General features: G+C 41.8%; 1 protein-coding gene across 5 annotated transcripts in view; it reads left to right on the plus strand.

The window, feature by feature from the left end:
* fam168b (family with sequence similarity 168 member B) overlaps positions 1-12,250 on the plus strand; it is a 93,687-nt gene that overhangs the window by 14,599 nt on the left and 66,838 nt on the right. For 3 of the 5 annotated variants that reach the window (XM_072474694.1, XM_072474693.1, XM_072474692.1), the window contains exons 2-4: positions 4,877-4,961; positions 5,798-5,881; positions 8,852-8,994. In XM_072474694.1, coding sequence (XP_072330795.1) covers positions 4,892-4,961; positions 5,798-5,881; positions 8,852-8,994 — 297 coding nt within the window. In that variant the 5' untranslated portion in view covers positions 4,877-4,891. The remainder of the gene's footprint in view (positions 1-4,876; positions 4,962-5,797; positions 5,882-8,851; positions 8,995-12,250) is intronic. The other 2 variants (XM_072474695.1, XM_072474696.1) reach the window with 2 other exon arrangements.

The raw sequence follows: 12,250 nt of genomic DNA on the forward strand, positions 1-12,250 counted from the left end.
GTTGCAGCGTCTGGAGTTGCCAATGGAACTCAACGCTCTCACTTCTGACTTATGATGAAAAGAAAGTCATGATGAACAGCTAAATGCGGCTGGATCTTGGTATTACCTTAATGGACTCCTTTGATATCTCGAGGCTCCGATGACTTGACTGTCCTCCAACAATCGCAACTACCTTTCTTTTCACTAGCTATGACCAGTGAAGCGTTTAGCCCCAATTCCATTGATTTAAAATTTACTCGGGCTCCTTTGTATCACTCTGTCAAATGCTACCTTGATGTCAAGAATAGTCTCTCACTTAACATCTGGAATTCAAGCCCTTTGTCCTTCTTTTGACCAAAACAGTTGTCTTCTGACTGTTGGGCATTTGCTCTGTGTAAACTCTGTTCACAAACGGCGATGCATTTTCAATCATTGTTATGTGTGGTGCAATACAAAAACATATCTACCAGGAAGGACTTGGGTGCTATCTAATGTTTGCAAAAACAGTTGATCTTGGTCATGATAACAGCGCAAGAGCTTAATTAGTCTCTGGGCTAGCAAGGGGAATAATCAGTCGGGGCCAGTATTCCTGATAATCCAGTAATGCTGGAAGGAACACATCTGTGCGATTGTTAGATGACAATCAGAACCGTTCTGTCAAAGGTGTATTAACATGAATGGTTTGTGAGGAAAATATTAGACAGCTGGAGATCACACAGTTCCTGGGAGAAATCACACATATAAACTGGTGTCCGTTGGTGCGAATTTTGTGACCACTCCTACCTCCCCTTGTTTTCCCCACCCAACTAATTACTCTTTCAAACAATGAGAGAAAATAAACAATTAAGCAATCTAAAGATGTGCAGGTTAGGTGGATTGGTGATGCTGAATTGCCCCTTAGTGTCCAAAGATGTGCAAGTTAAGAGGAAGTTACGGCAATCGGGCGCGGGAGTGGGCCTTGGTAGGGTTCTCTTTCAGAGGGTCGGTGCAGACTTGATGGGCTGAATGGCCGGCTGCACGGAAGGAATTCTAAGGTTCTATTCTATTATTTTAATTCTAACCAAATCATATTTGCTCCAAATTGCAAGTGATTAGCTGGTATTAACCCATAGTTTTAAATGCTACTCAAAAATCAACGGCGCCTACCGTTCCACCCCCCCGACAGCACTTTGGAAAATCAGACCATAGGACGGTGCTCCTTCTCCCGGCATACAAGCAGAAACTCAAGGGAGAAATCCAGCTAAGAGGGTCATGCAGTGCTGGTCCGAGGAAATGGAAGAGCTTCTACGTGAGTGCTTAGTGACAGTGGACTGGTCCATATTTAAGAACTCAGCGACCAACTTAAGTGAGTATGCCACCACTGTCACAGGCTTCATCAGCAAATGTGTGGACGACTACACGCCAAAGAAAGCAGTACGTATGTTTCCCAACCAGAAACCATGGCTCAATCGTGAGATTGACTCCCTACTAAAGGACAGGTCTGAGGCGTTCAAGTCAGGCGACCCTGACCTACACAAGAAATCCAGGTACGACCGCCGCAAAGCCATCCGAGATGCCAAGAGAAAATGTCAGACCAAGCTAGAGTCACAGACTAGCGTGACAGATTCTCGGCGGTTGGGGCAAGGCCTAAACAATATAACGGGCTACAAAGCGAAGCTGAACAGTATCTCCAGCAGCAGCGCACCCCTTCCCGATGAACTTCCTGAAAGTGAACCGTCAGAAGACGATGGGTCCGGATAGGATCCCTGTACGTGCACTCAGAACCTGTGCGGACTAGCTGACAGATGTGTTTGTGGACATCTTTAACCTGTCCCTACTCCGCTCCGAGGTCCCCACCTGCTTCAAGAAGACCACCATCATACCGGTGCCAAAGAACAACCAGGCAACGTGCCTCAATGACTACCGTCCGATGGCCCTGACTTCAGTCGTAACAAAGTGCTTCGAGAGGTTGGTCATGAAGCGCATCATCTCCATACTCCCAGAATGCCTTGATCCACTGCATTCCGCCGCAACCAATCTACAACAGACGCCATCTCCCTGGCCCTACACTCATCCCCAGAGCATCTCGTCAACAAGGACTCCTACATCAGACTCCTATTTATTGATTACAGCTCCGCCTTTAACACCATAATCCCAGCCAAGCTCATATCAAAGCTCCAAAACCTAGGACTTGGCTCCTCACTCTGCAACTGGATCCTCAGCGTTCTGACCCACAGACCACTACCAGTAACAATAAACAACACCTCCACAATAGTCCTCAATACCGGGGCACTGCAAGGCTGTGTACTTAGCCTCCTACTATACTCGCTGTACACATACAACTGCGAGGCAAAATTTGGTTCCAACTCTTATCTACAAATTTGCTGACAATACGACCATAGTGGGCTGGATCTCGAATAACAAGTCAGAATACAGGAGGGAGATAGAGAACCTAGTAGAGTGGTGCAGTGACAACAATTTATCCCTCAATGCCAGTGAACCTAAAGAGCTGGTCGTTGATTTCAGGAAGCAAAGAACTGTACACATCCCTGCCAGAATCAACGGGGCCAAGGTGGAGATGGTTAGCAGCTTCAAATTCCATGGGGTACACATCTCCAAAAGTCTGTCCTGGTCCACCCACGTCGACGCTGCCACCAAGTAAGTACAACAGCGCCTATACTTGGGAAACAAAGGAAATTCGGCATGTCCACATTAACTCTTACCAACTTTTACAGATGCATCCTATCCGGCTGCATCACAGCCTGGTATGGCAACTGCTCGGCTCAAGACCGCAAGAAAGTTCAGAGAGTTGTGAATACAGCCCAGTCCACCACACAAACCTGCCTCCCATCCATTGACTCCATCTACACCTCCTGCTGTCTGGGGAAAGTGGGCAGCATAATCAAAGACCCCTCCCACCCGGCTTACTCACTTCCAACTTCTTCCATCGGGCAGGAGATACAAAAGTCTGAGAACATGCGCGAACAGATTCGAAAACCGCTTCTTCCCCACTGTTACCAGACTCTTCAACCACCCTCTTATGGACTAACCTGATTAACGCTTCACCCGATGCCGGTGTTTATGTAGTTACATTGTGTACCTTGTGTTGCCCTATTATGTATTTTTTTGTATTATGTACATTATGATCTGTTGAGCTGCTCGCAGAAAAATACTTTTCACTGTACCTCGGTACACGTGGCAATAAATAAATCCAAATGTAAAATTAACAGGTACACCGAATAGAGATTTCAATTGTACTACAGCAGAATTTTGCTGTCCTGGTAAAGAAAGTGTTGTAAAATTCAATTGTTTATAATGGGAAAATAATTTAATTGCTGGTAAAGGTTATCTCAAGAATATTTGGCATGCAGTCCGTTTCATTTTTAATGCCTCTTCCTCCAAGTCTACTGTTGACAGTGTAGTTTTTGATTGGATGCAATCAGTCCAGACTTGACTAAACGTCAAAACAGAAATATCAAAAACTTGTTTTTTGCCTAGTGTTGTTACAGTCCTGTTGCCATTATCCACCTTCTGATTAAAAGGATCAAGCATCATTTCCATTGCAACTTGCAAATCTGAGTTTGTTAAATCTGGCATTGTTTTCTCTGTATTCCTCAGCCGATCGCTGTCTCCTTGAGTATAGCACAGTTAGATGAACTTCTAGATTTTTGATTTTACTGGCTCATGCAGTAATACACCAGGATGTAGAAATTTTAAATGAGTTGAACCTCAATCTATAATTATTGCTCACTGCAATATTGAAATTTGACTTCAATTTTACTTGACTTGGCTAAAAACATGTGGTAGCTATTGGTGCAAGTTAGAAGTGGCTTGTTAACTATTGGCAGAATTATATGCTTTATGGAATCTGTCTTTTGTTAACAAGTTTTGTTAACAAGTTTTGTGTATAACTTTAACCCCCCCTTAGTTTATTGAATTAAAATATTTTGGTTAAGTTGCTGACTTAATTGTTGTCACATTGGTTCTTTGCAATGCAGCATCATAAGGAATTGAAACAAGCGGCTTTCAACTCTTACTGTCCAAGAGGTCCACCGGTGTTTGTGCTCTTCTGGTTTCCTTTCTCTTTCAGCTTTTTTCCCATGTTATTAGGAGTCGCCAAAGTGCTAGTTGATCTCCTTCACATAAACCATACGTTTTGGAATTGATGGGTGATTTTTACAGTTGATGTCCTTGCTGCTGCTGACCCTCCCCATTTATTCAGGCTATGAACTGACATTGATACAAGTTGGCTTGCCTGCACCAACGGCCGAAAAGTCCCAGAGCGGATCTGTGAACCTGTGGTCTTCGGGCCCAGAAGCAGAAGAGCTATCTGTCCCACTCACAGAAAGTTGCCAGAAATCCAAAAGAAAGCATGGCAGCAAATAACATTTTGGCACACAGCAGCAAAAGTAGCATCCTTGTTTAAGAACAAAGCTATATGAACACCTCACAGATCCTTCGTGTTTGAGGAATCTCAGTTTCCAAACATGATTCGAAACTGCTTTGTAAGTCGGGCATTCTGCTTAAGTTGTAAACTAACCCATCATCATTTTATTTGTTACTTGAAAGTTATTTTAAAAAAACAGTTGGTCAGTGTATTCTAATGAACAAGTCATTGTTTGCTCTAGATGATAAGTGGTTCGAACAATAGCCTCTTCGTTATGCCAGTTCCAACTAGTACAGTGGAATTTACTATCAACCATTTTGTTTTACCACTGTTGCTCATGGAAAATTGTTTCAAATTGTTTGATGCTTTGATTGTAGCGAAAGAACTCACAGGAATCCGTATCAGGAGCACGGGAATTTTTTTTTCCAAAATTGGCCTTGTTTTGACCAGAAGTTGTTGCCTTATTTTAAAGCGTGGAATTTTACAGCAGGAACAGAAAAGTGCTGAATATGTATTTTTTTTCTTGTGCAGCTCCTGAGAAACACCATGAACCCAGTATACAGTTCAGCTGCCTCAGGGGTTCCATACGCAAATCCAAAAGGAATTGGATACCCAGGTAAGTTGGCGAATTAATGTTTGAAATATGACTGGTTTAGAAGAAGTAAAGTTGATTATTGTTGGGAAATGAGGGAGACTAATGTAGAAGATTAGATGAAGTACTGAGTGCTCATGGCTTTATCTCAGGAAATACATTGGGCAAATTAGCGATACCTGACTGCAGGAGCACCAAATTCATGTGCCCTAGATAATGTTGTGTGGCTGTCATTTCTGGGACTGGATTTGAAACAGGCTATTACTGAGTAACGTTTCATTGTTGTGACTTTAATCTTTTCATTGTCGTGTTTATAGCTCATATTCAAGTTACTTTTAGTTCAATGATTTCTCCAACCTCACTTCACTCTTTTTTTTAGAAAATATTTTATTGAAGCATTTGTAATTTTCAGTTTAACACATTGACATTCCTTAAACGACCGCACTGGCCGACACACGCAAAACACCTTTTAAAAAAAAACAGTAAACAATGTTCCATACTACCCCCCCCCCCCCCCCCCCCCCCCCCCCCCACTTCACTCTTGTCCACTCTGTCATTAGCACTTGGAGTTTAAAGAAATATGCTTGAAAAACAGGACATTAATTGATGATCATTAAAATGTTTATAAAGAGGAACTGATATTAATTTCTGATTGTTCCTTCTGTCAGGAGACAGTGATTCTGAAACTAAACTGTTGGGTTATAGTAACTGGGATAGTCTAGGTTAATATTGAACAGTATTTAAATTTTAGTTTTGTGGGCAATCAATGTCTGTGTAATGTACTTGTGCATAGCTATTGCCTCTAGTAATCAATCTAATTCTTTTGACTAATTTTAAATTTGATCTCTTTTCAAACAAAGCAGGTTTTCCAATGGGTTATGCAGCGGCTGCTCCTGCCTTTTCTCCTACTATGTATGCTGGTACAAACCCAGCCTTCCCTACAGGTATCAGACTTGTTAATAATTACATTGCACATAAGTGGTCACGCACAGCAGAAAATCCTGTTTAACATTACAGCACTAACTGATTTACAAGATAGGCAATCATTTCCTTGATGTCTTAGTACAGACTGGATTGGAGCTGAGTAATTTGAAGTATTCTGCCACGATGTAGATTTAATCTTTAAAGGTAAAAAGTAATGAGTAAATGGTCATGTTTCTCCAAATCATTAAAGGCCACATTGTTTGGTGAATTTAGTTTGTACCAATTTAGTTGAGGGATATCAGAGCTCCATTTGTTCTGCTTTGACATGCGGTTTACCCCCAAATGCAGGAAACTTCTACCTCCATGAGTGCGATTAAAACCTTGCAGCCAAAACATTCCAAATTATTTGAAGTGCATTAACTGTTGCAGGTTAAAGCATCAACTGTTTTACATAATCATATCCCATAAATAGCAATATGTGATCATGGCCAATAAATTTGATTTTTGAAAATTATGGTTGGGCCAGTAATGTTAGCCACTTGTAGAACCCTCTGTTCCTCTTCAAATGGCTGTGCCGCTTCCTTCCTACTTTGCCAAAATGTAAGTCTTGATTATGTGCTGAAATTGAATCCACAAGCCACTGACTCAGGCGCAGAGAGCAACCAGTGAGCCACATTCACACTCTTCAAAGTTTTTAATTTCTTACATCCTTATGACTTATCGGATCATTGGGTAACTGCAACTATTGCTGTGTACAAACTGGGTTGAGAGCGCTCCCAGTCAGCTTGATAAAGAAATTTTCAGGAAATGCAGATACCTGAGATCAGGGCGATATTATCATAACTTAAATACTGAGAGTAAAACAACTGGTTTTATGGAGTTAGAATGTAAGATTCACTAGAGACATTAGATATTTCTTCATCCCAATATTCATTTGGATGGATGAAATGAGAGGTGCCAACATTTGAGTGCAAGTCAATTACATATGGCCATGTATCAGTCTGCAGACCTACAACTATGTTGTTTGCTTCGGAAGAGGTAAATTAGAATCACAGTATCTTCACAGAAGAGGGAATGATGCAGACGTTGTGGTTGAAGAGTAGTGTGAAATATCAGATAATTGAACATAGTGAAAAAATAAATATTTAGGTCTTCAGTATCTTTGGAAGTGAATATATCACTGGCCTGGTTGAATTATATCCCAAAATTCTAAGAGATGCAGAGCCTCTTAAGTATAATTTCCCAATTCTTTCAGGCTACATGCATGATGCTGGAGGACTGTTAACCTTGTGACATTGTTTAAAAAGAGAGGAAGGGATTGATCAAGTAATTACAGGCCGGTCAGCCTAACCTCAGTGATGGGAGAATTATTGGGAAAATAAATTGAGGGACACCTATAAAACATTTAGAAAGACTAGGATTAATTAAGATGGCCATGTGTTTGTCTAACTTGGTTGAATTTCTTTTAGATGGCTGGCAAGGAAGGTCGATGAGAGGAGTGTGTTTGTCTGGGTGCCTGGATTTTAGCAAGAATTTTAATAATCTTTATTAGTGTCACAAGTAGACTTGCATTAAAACTGCAATGAAGTTACTTTGAAAAAACCCTGGTCGCCACACTCCGGCGCCTGCTCAGGTACACTGAGGGAGAATTCAGAATGTCCAATTCACCTAACAAGCACGTCTTTCAGGACATGTGGGAGGAAACCGGAGCATCTGACGGAAACCCACACAGACACAAGGAGAACGTGCAGAGTCTGCACAGACAGTGACCCAAGGCAGGAATCGAACCCAGGTCTTTGGGGCTGTGAAGCAGCAGTGCCAACCAGTGTACCACCGTATTCCCCAGAGTCTCAAATGGCAGCTTGATCAGAAAAGTAAGAACCTTGTAAGATCCCTTGACCAACGGATGGTTGGATCCAAAATGAGCTCAGTTAAAGAAAACAATCAATTGTGGTTGGTTGGTGTTGTGACTAGAACGTTTTTTCTTGTAGGGTTCTGCAGGGATCAGTACTGGGTCCCTTGCTTTTTATGGTTTCTAGCAGTGTTTTAGACTTAAATGTAGGCAGCATGATTCAGAAAATTTCAGCAGATATGAAAATTGGTTGTGTGGTTGATAGTGAGAAAGAATGTTGTAGAATGTGGGAAGATGTCAATGGATGGGTCAGATTGACAGAAAATTGGCAAATGGAAGTCATTCTGGAGAATTGAGAGTTCGGGCAACCCCAATAAATTATAACGTACTGAGAAGTGTGGAGAAGTGGAGTGAGTGCCTGTCCACAGGGTAACAAAGCAAGTAGATAAGGTGATTAAGATGGCACACTTGCCTTTATTAGCTGAGGCTTTGTGTACAAGAGTAGACTCGTGCTAGAACTACATAAAACACTAGATCACAACTAGAGTACCACTTACCATTCTGGTCTTGACATTACAGAAAGGATGTGATTGATTGCACTGGAGAGTGTACAGAGGAGATTTATAAGGATGTTGCCAGAAATGGAGAAATTTGGCAGTGGGGTAAAATTGGATAAGCTGGACAGGTTTTCTTTGGAACAGAGGAGGTTGAGGTGAGATTTAACAAAATTAGATGAGCCTAAAGTGAATAGGAAGGACCTATTTCCTTCTGAGGCGAGGTCAATACTAAACTTAAAGTAATTGGCAGAAAGATTGAGCGGAATTGAGATTCCTTTTTCACAGAGGTGGTGGGTATTTGGAGCACACTGGCTGAATGGGAAGTAGAGCCAGATTCTCTCATTGTATTAAAAAATGTAAAGGTGCACATCAATTGCTGTAACCTACAGAGCTATGGACCAAGGGCTGGAAAGTTTAATTAGGCTTGATAGCTCTAGTTGGCTGCAGAGTTACAATGGACCATCTGGCATTTTTGTGTTGTATATGTTTCTATCTTCACCACATGCTTTGCTTCTTAAGAGTGACTTGTGAACCTCTGGTTGGTAATTATTTTAACATTATTGGATTACGTTTTGTTTCAGGTTATACACCAGGCACACCGTATAAAGTCTCATGTTCTCCAACCAGTGGAGCGGTGCCATCTTACTCCTCCTCTCCTAACCCATACCAGACAGCTGTATACCCGGTTCGAAGTGCCTATCCACAACAGAACCCTTATGCACAGGTCAGCAGTAAGGCATTTGCTTAACAAATCTATTAGAAATGGCGAAACTTTCAAAGTAAACTAATTAGGCTTTGCTATTCAATAAAACATAACTAAGATCTCTGCTAAAGAATGGAACAGTTATTTTGCAGTCACACTCCAAATACAAATTGGCTTGTGAAGGCCATCTATCACTGTCATACAAATATTTTTGACCTGTAGTTTGTTATGAAATGCATACTGGCTTAAATATATAACTGTTTTCAACTGTACAGATTTCCAATGGGTTATTGCGGCAGCCTTGGTTGCTATTCTTGTTTTTTTTTTTTTTAGTCCCATGGCTTATGCAATCTAGAAGCGTTTTAAAAATCCTGAACACTTCATTTGTACAATTAGTGCCAGTGCATTACTGAAGTTTGCCTTGGGTGCTTCTTAAATATCAATATGGGGCTGGTTTAGCACAGGGCTAAAGAGCTGGCTTTTAAAGCAGACCAAGGCAGGCCAGCAGCACGGTTCAATTCCCATACCAGCCTCCCCGAACAGGCGCCGGACTGTGGCGACTACGGGCTTTTCACAGTAACTTCATTTGAAGCCTACTTGTGACAATAAGCGATTTTCATTACATTTTCATTTTGAGAGGAATAAATAACCATTCTTCAGCCAAGTTTATTACTGAAGACTGACAGAATGGTTGCCTGTAATGGTGTTATTGCATTACACACTAGGTCTTGAGTTCCCATCAAACATTCGCCAATCAGGAAGGTAGCTGATTAACCAGTATATTATTTTAAAATGCTTCAAGATAGACCCAAGAATGGACCACATGATTTTACTGGTAGAATGTATTTAGTTTGTAAATAACCACATGCAGCTTAATACGAGGTGGCTGGGATGTATAGATGTGAGCAGTTTCAGACTTTCTATTTATTAAGATTCTTAACCTCTGGAAACAGGATTCAGAAATATCCTAATATGTTGTAAAAATGGAAAAGTAGCTGACATGTGTTCCAACAAATAATTTAAGCTGAGTCTTTGGGCATTTCTATTTTGGGTTGTACTGAGTTATCTGAATTTTGGAGTAGCCTCAATCCACCAGCATTGAACACTCAGTAAATATTATTTTTGCATAAGCTTGGGTGGGAAAAATACCAGGCATTGTCTGCAGCTCAACAACATTGCTGTACAAGATCAAAATTGACATTGTTGGCTGTGTAGTCATTGTACTTGGGAATTAGTAGTGTTTCTGTCCTGGTTCTTAAATTCTCTGATGCTGAACTGATGCTTTAAGAGTGGGCAAAAATATTCTGGGTGTGCTTCCACAATTAGCTACCTCTCAGTGGTACAGACAAAGGCATAGCATATTTATAACTTACACATGGACTGGGCTCATAGGAAGATTTTTGGAACTGTCTTTTATTTCTTTAAAATGGCACTAAAGAACTGTTAAAATGACTGCCAATGAATCAGGTGACCGTTGTTTATTCAACACACACTATCAAACTTCTGGAAAGTTCAAGTTGAATAACCATGGATTGAATGGACATACCAAGACAAATAATAAAAATCTTTATTGTCACAAGTAGGCTTACATTAACACTGCAGTGAAGTTACTGTGAAAAGCCCCTATTCACCACATGTCTGTTTGGGTATTCAGAGGGAGAACTCAGAATGACCAAATTACCGAACAAGCGTTTTCCGGGACTTGTGGGAGGAAACCGGAGCACCCAGAGGAAACCCACGCAGGCACAGGGAGAACATGCAGACTCCGTATAGACACTGACCCAAGCCGGGAATCGAACCTGGGACCCTGGCGCTGTGAAGCAACAATGCTAACCGCTGTCCTACTGTGCCGCCCATTATGTGGGTAACTTGACATTGTTCGAATCTTGCTCAAAACATAGAATCTAGGAGTCTATTGACGCTGTCTCCAGATAAAAGCATATTACTGCGGATGCTGGAACCTGAAACAAAAAAAAACTGCAAATGCTGGAAAATCTCAAGTCTGACTGCATCTGTGGAGAGCGAACAGAGCAAACGCTCTGAGTCAGGGCAAATTTTGGTCAGAGCTCTGACAAGAGTCATTCTGATTTGAAATGTTAGCTCTATTCTGCCTCTACAGCTGCTGTCAAACCTGTTGAGATATTCCAGCATTTCATGTTTTTGACTCTTGTCTCCAGGTTTGTTGTTCAGAAAAAGAAAGCTGGCGAGAGCATCAGTTAAGTGTGAAAGACCACCATCCAACTATTGTATATCAGCTTTGACAAAGGGTCATCTGGACTCGAAACGTTAGTTCTTTTCTCTCCCTACAGATGTTGCCCGACCTGCTGAGAATTTCCAGCATTTTCTCTTTTGGTTTCTATTGTATATCAATGGACTTTAAGCCATTCTGGGTAGGCAATGGCTATTAATTGTTCCCATAACTAGATCCTGATACTTAGATCCCTTATCCCAAGACCTAGAAGAGAGCTGGGCAGACTGCAGAAGAACAGCAACACGATGACAGCTGCAGAAAAAGTCTTTGCAATCTTTGCCTTTTAAGAGCAATCATCAGCCAGTTTGAGAATCAGACTCAGACTTGCTGCAAATCATCATGCCGTCAAATTACTTCACCTGATCCCCTTAGGTTCACCTGAGAACCGACTATTTGTAAATATTTTTTATTCTTTTTCACATTTTCTCCCAAATTTACACCCACCAACAACAAACAAGAATCAGGAACAAATATGTCAATCCCCATATCAATAACAACGATCCCATCCTCCCACCAAACCCAAACATTAGCCTGCATGTTCATATAAACAAATGACAAAAAGGAATCAGGAATCACCCATAGTCACCATCCCCCCCCCCCCCCCAAACTAATGTTCGATGTTATGCAGTTCTTGAAAGTGCATGATGAATAATGCCCATGAATTTTAGAACCCCTCCACCCTTCCCCTCAGTTCAAACTTAACCTTCTCAAGAGTTCCAACAGGTCCCCCCCCGCCATGCCAGGGCACAGGTGGGGGAAGAGGTTGCTCTCCAACCTATCAGGATCTGCCTTTGGGCGATCAACGAGGCGAAGGCTACAACATCTGCCTCCGCACCCGTTTCCAACCCTGGCTGGTCCGACACCCCGAATATGGCCTCCCGGGGGCCCGGGTCCAGTTTCACGTGCACCACTTTAGAAATTACCCTAAAATCCTCCTTCCAGTAATCCTCTAGCTTTCGACAGGACCAAAACATATGAACGTGATTAGCGGGGGCCCCCCCGCAACGTTCACACACATTTCTACTC

Source organism: Scyliorhinus torazame, chromosome 14 (genome assembly GCF_047496885.1).
Source record: "Scyliorhinus torazame isolate Kashiwa2021f chromosome 14, sScyTor2.1, whole genome shotgun sequence".
Classification (NCBI taxonomy): domain Eukaryota; kingdom Metazoa; phylum Chordata; class Chondrichthyes; order Carcharhiniformes; family Scyliorhinidae; genus Scyliorhinus; species Scyliorhinus torazame.